Raw genomic sequence first — 15,185 nt, forward strand, 5'->3', positions numbered from 1 at the left:
AGGCAGCATGGTGCATAGTCCAAAACATACATATCTTTTCCATAAAGTAAAAGTTTTAATTTTCTAACAAATTTTCATTGGAAAGGTAGATAAAGCGTTTTTATTTAAAGCAAACACTTTTGCATGAGAAACCCAGAATCCTACTAATTGCTACACGTACTTAATTACATCACTTTTGTTTTGAGCCGACATCGCCGAATGAAATTAACTTTCAGCCGATGACAAACATGCCTACACGGGCCCCCGGGTGAGTTCAATCGAACACCCTCATTTTGGTATGCCTAGCTGGGCTATTTTCATTGGCTGTTGGTCCCGCCTCATTTTCGGTTTTCTGGATGTTCATTGCTCAAACTAGACAGCCATCGTGTTTACTGCCGACGTCATTTAGGCGCTCGAACTCGGTAATGATGTTCTGGTTATCCATGCCTCTCATTCCGTGCTTGTGTCTAAAGATATCCTTTTGACCAGTCTGCCTCGCATGGAGTTGCGCGCTGATGGCAACCGTGGAGATGTCGGAGATTAAAGGCAAAGATGAGGAGCCTTTGGAAGGCGACGGCGATTACGAAAGTTTACCACCTCATGCCTCATTGACAATCCACATGACAGCAGGAGCAGTGGCTGGAATCCTGGAGCACACGGTGATGTACCCCGTGGACTCTGTCAAGGTAGGCGAGCTAGCTACCCCATGAATCGAGTGATGGCTCAATGACCCATTTCATTCGCATCATTATGCATTTGTTTTTTTGCTCACCAACAAGCAGAGGAGGAAATAACCTTACCAGATTTGCTTGTGTGAAAACGAGCTATTTGGCTAGCTATCTGCTAACTAGCCAACTAACTAACGTTATGAGACATGCAAGACACTGTTGCTAGCATATGTGTCTTGCTAGCATATGTGTCCCTGTTTCCCTGAAAATATTCACCCTGTTAACGAAACATGCTATCGAACGTTTCCAGTAAGTTATTCAGCCGCACACTTAGCTACAGTTGCTAGTTAGGTCACGTATAACAGTTCGCTTGTTTGCTAAAACTTTCAAATCCAACAACCATCAAGTTCTGGTTAACGCCTGCACATGTTGAGATAGCTCTCTGACATTAACCACACAGTGCCCATTTGTTCTATATAATTCTTAATCGTACCCACAACCGACCTTCCTATTAAACTAGTTGTCAGGCAATTGAGGCAAACAGGTGAAGGTCAAAAGCTGTCAAACGGGCTCAAATTTAGGTGGCCTTGGGGGAAAGGTGTTCCTAAAGGAACTGGACAACTAGTTAGTGGTCAATATTATTTTTCATATTACATATACAAAACCAAGTGGTTTAGTCCTGGTCTGGACTAGTCAAAGCTGAAGGGCATGTAGGAAGCCTATAGTAAGACATAAGTAATGAGTAAGTGGTTGTGAACTTTGTTCCCTGCTATGCCCCCTCTCATTGCATACCGGTAGTTATTGTTTTCCAGTTCATTCATACACGTTTATCTAACTCATTCAGTGAAGTTCATTCATACATGTTTATATAAGTACATTGCTGGATAGGCCTGTGTACATAAACACTTGACTTACCACATCAACAGAATAAAGTTTGTGGCAAAAAAGGCATACAACTTTTTATCTTAATCAAACCATTAGATTGAGACAATCTGACTTGGAGCCAAACTAGGTTGCGTCTATTCAACAGGGTTACACAAGCCATTGTCGCCACTTCCTCAGTAGCTGCCAGGATCTGGTGTTGGACCTTTCATGCTGTCCATCTTACAGCTCAAGGTTTAAGAGCCAGACTTGACATGTTTGATCAACACATAGCCACAGTGTTTCATTAACTCAGCTGCTATTAACTTCATTTTAATATAGGAATAGATTAAAGTTCAGTAGATATTCTGTACCCCTTACTTTAAATTGTCCACTGAAAGATTGCTTCTTCATCACTAAGTCTGTGTTTAGATTAGGGACGCCAAAACCGTCATATGTATCGGCATAGCGGGATAAGAAAGCAATAAAGAGGGTGACGGCAAAAGCAAGCCAGCATGAGGGTATGCTCTGCTATGGTGATTTCAGTAAACAATGAGTGCAAATCAACATCTGTTAGAAAACAATGCTATGGCAAAATATGATGTATTCAAACTTTGGCGGCAATGTCTGTCTACTGTGGCGGCTGACAGCATTCACCGCCAGTTTCAATGGCATTTACCGTCATGCTCCCATTGAAAACAATGACATCAGGTTTGCCGTCTACCGTGAAGAGTTAGGCCTAAACGATTTTAGTGACTACTGACAAGGAAAATAACCCTGACAACTAAGAAGCAGCTCATCACTTCAATTGTTTGTCATTGGGCTAGGCCAATTCAGTGGCTGCATAAGACATTACTCATACTCTATAAAAACATTATGAGAAGAAAGATGGTACCAGGGTGATTTCCCTGCTTAGGAGACCCTAGACAGAGGAGAGAACTATTTACTGAATCTCTGTAAAATTAAGAAACAATAACTTAGTTGTTGATGTCCCTGTGATAAAGATTGCCAGTACAGGATAAACACAGGCTACATTAATTCATAAAACAATAACCCTTGTACTTTACAGGAGCCTACATTACTGATCTAACCTTTTATATATGAGAGAGTTGCAGGGAGTTATCTATACGGCCCTCTGTACTACTTCTAGAAGTGTCGGGTGTTCTCTTCATGTCCCAGCGTGGAAGTGTTTCGAATTATTCACTTGCAGAAAAATGTTGTGTGCACTATTCCCCTCTTATACAAGCTGATTAGCAAACAGTTTGTGTCAGCCATGGGATGCACTCATGAAATGCATTTACACACATGCTATGAGCACATAGTTAGTCATGATTCTCCCCAATTTCGTGGTATCCAATTGGTAGTTAGTCTTGTCCCATCGCTGCAACTCCCGTATGGACTCGGTAGAGGCGACGATCGAGAGCACTGCATTCTCCAAAACACGACCCGCCAAGCTGCACTGCTTCTTGACACAATGCCTGCTTAACGCGGAAGCCAGCCGCACCAATGTGTCGGAGGAAACTCCGTGCACCTGGCGACCGTGTCAGTGTACATGCGCCCGGTTCGTCACAGGAGTCGCTTGAACGCAATGGGACAAGGACATCCCGGCCGGCCTAACCCTCTCCTATCCCGGATGATGCTGGGCCAATTGTGCGCTGCCTCATGGATCTCCTGGTCGTGGCCGGCTGTGACACAGCCTGGATTCGAACCAGGATCTGTAGTGATCTGCAGTGCCTTAGACCGCTGCACCACTCGGTAGGCATTAGTCATGACTTTTAATGTAATAGAAACAAAACACATAGATATCCCCAGCAATCTGAAGACTATGTTCTGGTCTCCCAGTTTTATCATGGTAGGGTGACCTTTTAACTCCTACAGTGTGTGAGGTTTCTCAGGCTTCTAAAGTTGGCTTGCTACTGATGAAGTCACTCCCTTCTGAACAACTAAAGCAGCTGTGTCACACAGAAACAGGGATTCCCTGCCCCATGTCTAAACTACAACCTCCATACAGTGTAAAATAACAGAATGTCTTATGCTTCCCATTGAGCCCAGTTAAATTTAGCTCCTTCCAGACCTGCTTTTCTCTCCTGCCCAAAACGAGCAGGATGAGCTGGTGTGATTTTTCTTCTCCAGTGCCAAATGGGTCCTTTTTCCCCCCCCCTTGCCAGTAGGAAGGGTGAACGTTATTTTATTTTTTTACAAAAATATGGTGTAATAAAGAGTTAATTGAGAAAATGTGAGTTTCAGGTGGATGTATTGGAGATGACTTTACAGTTAGCCTAACCCTAGATCCTGGTAGCATATATTAACTAATAGTTTTATTACTCTGTCATCTCCAAAGGGTGTGTTTTAAAAAAAATATACTTCATAACAAGAAGTAGATAAAAAATATATGTCTTAAGCCAATCAGGAATGCATTTCCTGTTGGTAAACTAAGATCGATGGCAGTAGAACAATGCAAACAAATTACTCATTGTGTGTTATGCAGCAGATTTATTTTATTTATGTTATACAGTTGGCCTAAATTAGTTATTACATTGTTGGAGATTTTACATTAGTTGCTTGTTGGACAAGGTGAGAAAATCAACCAAATGAAGTAAGGTCACCAAGTTTGTCTAATATTCAATCAATAGGATAGTTTTCTGGTTCTTTGGCACTGCACAGCCAGAAAGAGTAGCCATTTTAATAGCCTGAGGCATTGTACCGTCACTGTGAGACCCGCCAATCAGGATAAAGCTAGCTCTGTTTTGTCAAGTGGACTGAGTGAGTGCAGACGGAGGCAGGCAAAGTCTCTCTGCAAGGCTGAGCTCAGAAGTACCGAATGAGCCTAGAGTATCAAAAAGTAAGATGTTTGACAGCACAGTCTCATTCTGTACACTTCCTTCACCACTTTGTGATTGCTCAATTTTGTGTCTCACTTCATTAGTGCTTTAGAGGGAAGAGGACACTTTACTAATAACTTAAAGTAGGCTCTGAAAGAGGATGTCCAGCACCTGGGCAGAGGTCCAACATGTATCAGTATTACAGATCTGAGATCACACTAATCACTGATCTGGCTTTCAAGTCTCTTTAAAAATATCCTTTTGGTTATATTTTTTTCCCCATAACCATGCATAATGCACATTCACTAATAATGACTAATGCCTTGATCACACCGATAGCGTCATTGCGCAAGATGGTACACAGCATCATCTGGATATATGTGCAGCAAAAGGTCAACATTCACCTTCCACCATTTCTGTCAAGCCGTCTAAGCATACAGTTTGACACATTTGTTCGATAAATCCAACGTATGCACCACACAGGACGCACTGCAACTGCCTCTGCAACTCAATGCTGCAAGGCAAACGCAGCGTTCCATTGGAAATGAATGTACTTCGGGTGTACCAAAATGCTGTCGGTGTGATTGAGGCGTAACTTCTTGTAGCAGGCATTATAGAAAATTAACACGTCTCATAAACAATCTCTCAAGCACAAGCCTATGTGCTAGTGAGTAGCAACATAGGCCCAATCTTTATATTTCAAGTTTAGCCAACTTGTATCTATTTGCTAGCTAACAGGGTAGAACAGTTTAATTGTTATGCACACACCCTTCTGTCCAACTCCGACTGTTTAAACAGCATGTTAGCCTGTCCACTTTGTTCAGATGATGAAATCAAGGAGCCTACCCCTTTTCTCAAAATGAGAACACGTTGCCAATTCCTTATAATTTTGTTTTATGCTTATTGCATTAAAACACACCCTTGACAGTCTTTGGCAAGTAAATGCTGCTGGCCGTACATGGTACAACAAACTGAATTCATTTTCCAGAATCAATGTTCATTGATACCTCCCCTCTTTTACTGGTGTCTGCACGCAATTTGAGTTGAGACATAAAAAGTGTAACTTCTCTATTACAGTTAAATGTGTTTCTGTGTCCATATGACTGATTCTGTTGGACCAAACCTCAAATGCGAATAGCAAGTTGTCAGAGAGGAGGAAGTGATCTTTGTTGTTGTGACTGCCATGGTGAGGGGCTTGATGTATGTAATTGGAAGGTGCTCCCAGCCTACAGTCATTGCACGCAGCACAAAAGGAGCGAAAGAGACGAGACCAGAAAGACATGAGAACAAGCGGACCTAAATGCTCATAAAACTGAAAATAAAAAAGACATTGATTCTTGCGATACAGGCATTTGAAATATTGCGCAAAAACATAAATTCAAAACATCGTCCAGCCTTACATCAGAATCATTTTTATTCTCCAAGTCCATTTATACACCGTGGTGGAAAAAGTACCCAATTGTCATACTTGAGTTAAAGTAAAGATGCCTTCATAGAAATTGACTCAAATAAAAGGGAGTCACCCAGTAAAATACTACTTGAGTAAAAGTCTAAAAGTATTTGGTTTTAAATATACTTAAGTATCAAAAGTAAATGGCATTGCTAAAATGTACTTAAGTATAAAAAGCAGCACCATTTTTATTTTATTTACGGATAGCCAGGGGCACACTCCAATACTCAAACATCATTTACAAACTAAGCATGTGTGTTTGAGTCCTTCAGATCAGAGGCCGTACGAGGTGTTCTCTTGGTAAGTGCATGAATTGGACCAATTTCCTGTACTGCTAAGCTTTCAAAATGTAACGAGTACTTTTGGGTGTCAGGTAAAATGTGAGTAAAAAGTACAATGTAGCAATGTAGTAAAGTATAAGTTGCCAAAAATATAAATAGTAAAGTACATAAACATCTACCTAAGTAAAAAATACTTTAAAGTAATACTTAAGTACTTTACACCACTGTATAAGCACACACAGAATTTGCCTTAGTGAGAAGATACTGCCTAGTGTTTTGACTTCGATACCAGGTTTAGTATCACAATACTCAATACCAAAACGATACAAAAACAATACCACAAAAAAAAGACGTATTTAGCAAAAGTCACAGAATGGCACTTGATCCAGACAGATATAAACTCAGCTACTGCGCTGTAAAATCATTGGGCATCCGAGTTCAATATCATTACATTTGAACATAATTTACATAATCTTAAAACAGCCATGTAGGCATTGAGTCAATTGAACAATGGTTATAAAATAAAAAAAATCTAAATTCAAAACAACAATGGTAATTTATTTGAATGGTAAATCTCTTGATAAACTGGGTAAATCAAAATGTAGCCTAAGTCTCTTCACAATACAGGTCAATGCATATTATTCAATAGGAGTGTGTGTGAATGAGTTATTGAGCTTGTTTTGGCTGAGTTCATGGGGATACCGATGAGAAACAATGCCTTCCATTTAGGATTTATGTTCTCATAGCAGCTGCTAACATATTCTATTTGTACTCATTTTAAAAACATTTGCATAGAAGAAGCAATCTCTTTTCTAAAAGAGTGCACGGTGTCTTTAAGAAATGAATGACTTCATTGCCAGTTGGGTCACATGCATTGGCGTACTGTTATGTTCAGCTGGTAACTGTTTTCTTTCATTCATTCGTCTGGTGGTCAAACCAAGAGTGTTAAAACAGTCTGGACAAACTCTCCTCTCTTTCGCTTTGTCTTTGTTGAAATTGTTAACAATAGATTTGTATGGATTGTTAAACTTTAAAATCAATGGTTTTTGTTTGGCATACATTTTATTTTTTAAGTAAAAAAATAAAAAATAAGAAAAGAGTCAAAGTATAATTTTGGTACTGTGACATTTCCCTCAGGGTCTCCACTGGCAGATGGAGTCTGATACTTTCAGCTTGGGTAAATTTGTGCTCTAGCTGGTCCGGAAGGATTGTGTTGAAGGCTGAGCTAAAGTCCACAAACAATATCCTTACATATGTCCTTGGGTTGTCGAGGTAGTGAAGGCCCATGTTGTCGGCGTTGTCCGTAACAATGTTTTATATAGACATTTCCCCCCCAACCTAAATATGATGGACTTGCCGTGAATTCTGACATTTTAGGGCAGGCTACTCTCCCAAAAAATATTACAGTACTTACAGTAGTTAGTTTTATTCCTTGTGTGCTTTAGTTCTACTTTACTTTTTTTGTTGATAGCACCTCTGATATTCATTACTGCATTATTGGGAACGAGCAAGCAAAGGCATTCCACTGTACTTGTGCATGTGACAATAAAAACTTGATACAAAGGCCTACTTCAATGTAAAAGATCAGCTGTTTAATTTTGACTGTATACTGGTATTATAAACAGCCCTGCCTATGATATTGCAAAGGCTCTATGTATTTCAGGTTATCTATTTACTAGACTAATAGGTCCAATTTAAATGAGAGATGCCAATGGTAATTTGTTGTATGGCTCCTACAGGAATATGAACCCATCACGGCCAGAAAAAGTGAGGAATATATTCTGCAGTGGTTATGAATCAAAAATAGATAGGAAAAAGATTCCTATGTCTAGTTATACGATTCTTATGAGTAATTATTTTAGATTCTAAAAATAATAATTAAAAAGCATGAGCTGGCGCACACCCATAGAAAGTTATTTAGTGTAGAGTTGCTGACTAATGGTGAATAAACTTTAAGCTATAAAAACAAAGAGTCATAAACTCCCAGTGATTTATTGGGTAAAACGCCAACGTTTCGGCATCACTGTGCCTTCAATGTAATGTCATGAATGCTTGAAACAGGTTATGTGGACAAAACAGTGCAATTAGTGAAACCAGTGACAATAGTGAGGGTTGTCTTGTCATAATTATTAGGTTGATTAGAATTAATTGTGAAACTGTTAAAAGACAATAGTTTAAAGGACATTGAATATATTAGGCCATTGTTAGCATTAGCATAAGATTAGCATCAACTTTTTTTTAAACATTTCAGATATTTAATTGTTTCCAATTTCATTACCAAATATCAAATCATATAGTTAATTATAATAAACACACAGAAATATGAGCCTTTGGTCATTAATATGGTCAAATTCGTAAACTAATTTAGAAAACAAAACGTTTATTCTTTCAGTGAAATATGGAACCGTTCTGTATTTTATCGAACTGGTGGCAACCCTAAGTCTAAATATCGATGTTACATTGCATAACCTTCAATGTTATGTCATAATTATGTACAATTCTGGCAAATTACAGTCTTTGTTAGGAAGAAACACAGTTCGCAACGAGTCAATCGGCCCAAACTGTTGCATATACCCTGACTCTGCTTGCACTGAACCCAAGAAGTGAGACAATTTCCCTACTTAATATTGCCTGCTAACATGAATTTATTTGAACTAGATATGCAGGTTTAAAAATATATGTGTATTGATTTTAATAAAGGCGTTGATGTTTATGGTTAGGTACATTTGTGCAACGAATGTGCTTTTTTCGCAAATGCGCTTTTGTTAAATCCTCACCGTTTGGCGAAGTTGAATTAGGCTGTGATTTGATGATAAATTAACAGGCACCGCATTGATTATATGCAACGCAGGACAAGCTAGTTAACCTAGTAATATCATTAACCAAGTGTAGTTAACTAGTGATTATCTGAAGATTGATTGTTTTTTATAAGATAGCTAGCAACTTACCTTGGCTCATTGCAGCCACAAGGTCCTTTTGATGTTGCACTTGTGTAACAGGTGGTCAGCCTGCCACGCAGTTTCCTCGTGAATTGCAATGTAATCTGCGTCCAAAAGGGCTGATTACCGATTGTTATGAAAACTTTAAATTGGCCCTAATTAATCGTCCATGCCGGTCGACATCTAGTTGAGATTAGAAGTCAACCGATTATGATTTTTCAACACCGATACCGATTATTGGCGGACCAAAAAAGCCGATACCGATTAATCGGCCGTTTTTTATTTTTATTTATTTTTTTACTTAAAAAAAATTATTTATTTTTAATAATGACAATTACAACAATACTGAATGAACACTTATTTTTACTTAATATAATACATCAATAAAATCAATTTATCCTCAAATAAATAATTCAACATATTCAATTTGGTTTAAATAATGCAAAAACAAAGTGTTGGAGAAGAAAGTAAAAGTGCAATATGTGCCATGTAAGAAAGCTAACGTTTAAGTTCCTTGCTCAGAACATAACATATGAAAGCTGGTGGTTCCTTTTAACACGAGTCTTCAATATTCCCAGGTAAGAAGTTTTAAGTTGTAGTTATTATAGAAATTATAGGACTATTTCTCTCTATACCATTTATATTTAATTAACCTTTGACTATTGGATGTTCTTAGAGGCACTTTAGTATTGCCAGTGTAACAGTATAGCTTCCGTCCCTCTTCTCGCTCCTTCCTGGGCTTGAGCCAGGAACACAACGACAACAGCGACCGTCGAAGCAGCGTTATCCATGCAGAGCAAGGGGAACAACCACTCCAAGTCTCAGAGCGAGTGACGTTTGAAATGCTATTAGCGCGCATCCCGCTAACTAGCTAGCCATTTCACATCGGTTACACAAGCCTAATCTCGGGAGTTGATAGGCTTGAAGTCATTAACCGCGCAATGCTTGCCTACCACTGCTCAGTCAGACTGCTCTATCAAATCATAGACTTAATTATAACATAATAACACACAGAAAAATAGCCTTTGGTCATTAATATGGTCGAATCCGGAAACTATCATCTCGAAAACAAGACGTTTATTATTTCAGGGAAATACGGAACCGTCCTGTATTTTATCTAAGGGGTGGCATCCATTAGTGTAAATATTCATGTTACATTGCACAATCTTCAATTTTATGTAATAATTACGTAAAATTCTGGCAAATTAGGCGGCCCAAACTGTTGCAAATACACTGACTCTGCGTGCAATGAACGCAAGTGAAGTGACAATTTCACTGGATAATATTGCCTGCTAACCTGGATTTCTTTTAGCAAGTTGTGCAGGTTTAAAATATATACTTCTGTGTATTGATTTTAAGAAAGGCATTGATGTTCATGGTTAGGTACACATTGGAGCAACGATACGCACCACATCGATTATATGCAATGCAGGACACGCTAGATAATATCTAGTAATATCATCAACCATGTGTAGTTAACTAGTGATTGACTGTTTTTTATAAGATAAGTTTAATGCTAGCTAGAAACTTACTATGGCTTACTGCATTCGCGTTACAGACAGTCTCCTCGTGGAGTGCAATGAGAGGCAGGTGGTTCGAGCGCTGGACTAGTTAACTGTAAGGTTGCAAGATTGAATCCCCCGAGCTGACAAGATGAAAATCTGTCGTTCTGCCTCTGAACGAGGCAGTTAACCCACCGTTCATAGGCCGTCATTGAAAATATGAATGTGTTCTTAACTGACTTGCCTAGTTAAATAAAGATTAAATAAAGGTGTAAAAAAACAACAACAATCGGCCAAATCGGTGTCCAAAAATACCGATTTCCGATTGTTATGAAAACTTGAAATCGTCCCTAATTAATTGGCCATTCCGATTAATCGGTCGACCTCTAGTTGAGATGTCTGTTACTCGAACTCTGAAGCATTTATTTGTCTCATGAGACTTTCATCATAGCTCTTGATGGTTTTTGCCACTGCACGAGGAAAAGCTTTCAAAGTTCTTGAAGTTTTCCGGATTGACGGATCTTCATGTTTTAAAGTAATGATGGACCGTCGTTTCTCTTTGCTTATTTGAGCTGTTTAGCCCTATTTGGTATAAGACCATCTTCTGTGAACCACCTGTCACCACAACTGTTAATTGAAATGCATTTTTAAATGTAACCTTTATTTAACTAGGCAAGTCGGCTAAGAACAAATTCTTATTTACAATGACGTCATCTCGGAGATTCGATCCAGCAACCTTTTGGTTACTTGCCCAACGCGCTAACCACTAGGCTACCTGCCGCATTCCAGATGACTACCTCATGAAGCTGGTTAAGAGAATGCCAAGAGTGTGCAAAGCTGTAATCAAAGCAAGGGGTAGCTACTTTGAAGAATCTCAAATCTAAAGTATATTTTGATTTAACACTTTTTGTTTGTTTTTTGGTTACTACATAATTCCATATATTATTTCATAGTTGTGATGTCTTCACTATTCTACAATGTAGAAAATATTACATAAAGAAAAACCCTTGAATGAGTAAGTGTCAACTTTTGACTGGTACTGTACATAAACGCATATCTTTTTAAAATGTATTCATCTTAATTTTCCCGCTAACCCTACCAGCCCCTTAATTGGAGTAAACTAATGAACAACAACATTTAGGCTTCTACTTCCAGCTTATACATACTATATACACATTACGGACATAATCTATTTTTATAGTTTGTTTGTTTTTAGTCCTGTCCTTCCTCTCCCATCTATTTCTGATGTCCATCCAGTTTGATTTCTATTTGCCATATATTTTTAACTGTGCTGATTCACAAAAGTTCTGAACCTATAAACATTTTACAGACACAGAATATTTAACATTTGTTATGTTGTAATTAGTCCCACCCTTCAGCACCTCTAGTAGTAGGATCTCGATGTTCGATTTCCTTGGTAGAGCAACATGCCTGTGTATTTGAGGGAGGAGATGGGATGGTTAGCTTCAACAAAGTGATCTGCTACTGGTCAGCAGAAACTAAATGAATTGCGAACTCTGCTAAACAAAAGCTCTATCTCATTCACCATGCAGACTGATGATAGGAAAAAGTTTGCGGGGAGGTGAGCACATTCTCTGGTGCACGCACATTTTGGAGTATATTATGTACGTACGCACAGTTTATCAATGAGGTCCCAAGTGCTCGAAGGATTTCATGATGACCGAGGTGAGCGCTACAGGTCTGTAGTCGTTCAGGCTGGTCACCTTTTGTTTCTTCGGGACGGGGATGATGGTGGAGGATTTGAAGAAGTCCGGTACAGTGCATAGTTCCAGAGACTGATTATGTCAGTGAAAACAGGGGAAAGCTGGTCAGCGCAGTGCTTTAGTGTAGCTGAAGAGATATGGTCTGAGCCTACAGCCTTCTTGCTGTTTTGCCCTTTTTTGAGCTTGTTCACCTCCTGTTCTGTGGTGACGAAGGGGGAGGGTAGCCTGGGGTGGGAGGGAGGGGGTGTAGGATGGCAGGGGGTTTTCAGGGAAGTTAGTCCTGAAGGTGTTGTCAGTTGAGGGTCAAAATGGCTGAAAATGCTATTGGCTCAAAACAACCTGTAGTGCTCATTCAGCTTGTTTGGTAGTAGTGGGTCGTAGAGGAGTAGGTCAGATTTATTGATATCATGAGATAATCCCATGAAGCTGTCCTGTGTGGTGGTTTATCTCTAGAGCAAAACTGCTTAATAGATGGAATTACTTGGATTAGGAGGCTGAGATAATAGCATAATAGGGAGGTAAACTATAGACATGCAGTTGGCCTATTGCTGGTAAATAAGGGACGAATCTTAACTCGCTCAAGGATTCGGTTTACTTCATTAAATAGTGAGCCTCTTAAGAAATAACAAGTAGGGTTGCACATTATGGGGAATATTCAGTGGTGGAAACTTTCCGTGGGAATATATGGGTAATTAACGGAAATATATGCAAATTAATATTAATACCATTTTAAATGTAGATGTTTTTTTGCATTGGATATATTTACCATATCATATGGAGACAAACATAAACCTTATCATAAGTTAACATAATTGCAAATGATTAAATTATTCTAATAGAAATAAATAAATATTTAGTTACGAATTTAACTTAATGAGTTGACCCTTCACATGAGATGATTTCGCTGAACAGCAAAAGAAAGGGAATATTGAATGATCCCCAATGATCCATCGCATCTCCCAGAAATGTTTTCAACATACATCTGTAAAATGGTCTTTTCCCTGGAACTCCTCAATGTCCAGCTCTTGAACATCAGACTCTGAGGCCTCATCTTCACTGTCAGTTTCCAACCTTGTTGAGGATGGCTTGTCAGGCTCAAAAACCCTAAAATGTTCACGGATGGCCACCGATTTTTCAACCCTTGTATTGGTCAGCCTGTTGTGTGCTTTGGTGTGTGTTCCCAAACAAGGACCAGTTGCGCTCTGAGGTGGCTGATGTTGGTGGGATTTGGAGGATGATGGAGGCAACAGGGGAAAGAGCCTCAGATCCACAAAGTCCCTTCCACCAGGTGGCTGTTGAGGTATGTTGGCACGACTGCCATATTGCATCTCCATCCCAAAGCCCTTGCTTGGAAGTGTACTTCGCCAGACTGCCAAGAACCTTGCCCTCGTCACTGTAGTGATGACACCATAGGCCTGGTTGATCTCTGCACCAGACAGGATGCTCTTGCCGGCATACATGGGGTCCAACATGTACACTGCCACATTTATGGGCTTCAGGCAGAAGTCTTCACGCTTTTTTATGTATTTCAGAACTGCAATTTCCTCCGCTTGGAGCAAAAGTGAAGTGGGCAGGGCAGTACGGATTTCTTCTCTTACATCGGACAGGATGGCATTGTCTTTCTCAATCCGTGCATTGGCTGCTGCTATAGGTTTCAGGCTGCTTACCACTCTCTCCCAAAATACATCATCCAGGAGGATCCTCTTGATGGGGCTGTCCATATCGGCAGACTGTGTGTGATATGGCCATTTCTTGGAGAGACTCCTTTCCCTCCAGGAGACTGTCAAAGATGATGACAACACCACCTCAACGGGTGTTGCTGGGAAGCTTCAATGTGGTACTCTTATTCTTCTCACTTTGCTTGGTGAGGTAGATTGCTGGTGACCCTTCACATACCTAACCATTTCCTTGGCTCTCTTGTAGAATGTATCCATTGTTTTCAGTGCCATGATGTCCTTGAGAAGCAGATTCAATCTGATTCAATCATGAGCAGCACAGCCAATGGGTGTGATGTGAGGGTAGGACTCCTCCACTTTAGACCAAACAGCCTTCATGTTCGCAGCTCCTCTGCAATGTAGAGACCAGTGTGTCTGTTGTCCCTTGTGTCTGTGCTCTTGTGGAATACTGGTTGAGTAGTGGAGATTATGTAGTTAATTATTCCTTACCGGCGAACATTCGACCACCCATCGGAGATGATTGCAATACAGTCTGCTTTCTCTATGATTTCCTTGACCTTCACTTGAACCTTGTTGAACTCTGCATCCAGAAAATGAGTAGATAAAGCATGTCTGGTTGTATGCTGGGCGAAGAACATTTAGAAATCTCTTCCAATACACAGCCTGTGAGCATCAGAGGTAAACCAGTTGCATACACAGCTCAAGCAAGACATTATCAGCATTTCTCTGACTACTTTCCTCCATTGAGTCAAAAACACTTCTGATTCCAGTAGGACCATGTGCTGTTGCTATCGATAAGGTGTCTGATTCATCCTTTTCACAGTGACAAAAGTCCCTCTACTTCTATTCGATGGTTGCTTGTGAGCGCTGAGGGAACTTTATGCACTTGGCTAGATGATTCCGCATCTTTGTTGCGTTCACATTTGATTTGGCACAGTATTTGCAAATATATACACTGTTTTTCCTTCTACATTTGCTACAGTGAAATGTCTCCACTCACCAGATAGTGCCTGTGGCATTTTCCTGTAAAGACTAGAAAAACATTTGTAAAAAATAATAACAAATACAATTCCATGTACAGATACAGTTGAAGTAGGAAGTTTATGTACGTACACCTTAGCCAAATACATTTAAACTCAGTTTTTCACAATTCCTGACATTTCATTCTAGTAAACATTCCCTGTCTTAGGTCAGTTAGGATCACCACTTTATTTTAAGAATGTTAAATGTCAGAATAATAGTAGAGAATTATTTATTTCAGCTTTTATTTCTTTCATCACATT

At 39.5% G+C, this 15,185-nt stretch overlaps 1 protein-coding gene across 1 annotated transcript in view; it reads left to right on the forward strand.

Moving 5' to 3' along the window:
• Window positions 1–365: 365 nt before the first annotated feature.
• LOC139410888 (mitoferrin-1-like) overlaps window positions 366–15,185 on the forward strand; it is a 34,995-nt gene continuing 20,175 nt past the window's right edge. The window contains exon 1 of the mRNA XM_071156525.1: window positions 366–665. Within this exon, the coding sequence (XP_071012626.1) occupies window positions 495–665 (171 nt within the window). The 5' untranslated portion in view covers window positions 366–494. The remainder of the gene's footprint in view (window positions 666–15,185) is intronic.

This window comes from Oncorhynchus clarkii, chromosome 6 (genome assembly GCF_045791955.1).
Source record: "Oncorhynchus clarkii lewisi isolate Uvic-CL-2024 chromosome 6, UVic_Ocla_1.0, whole genome shotgun sequence".
In the NCBI taxonomy this organism is placed as follows: domain Eukaryota; kingdom Metazoa; phylum Chordata; class Actinopteri; order Salmoniformes; family Salmonidae; genus Oncorhynchus; species Oncorhynchus clarkii.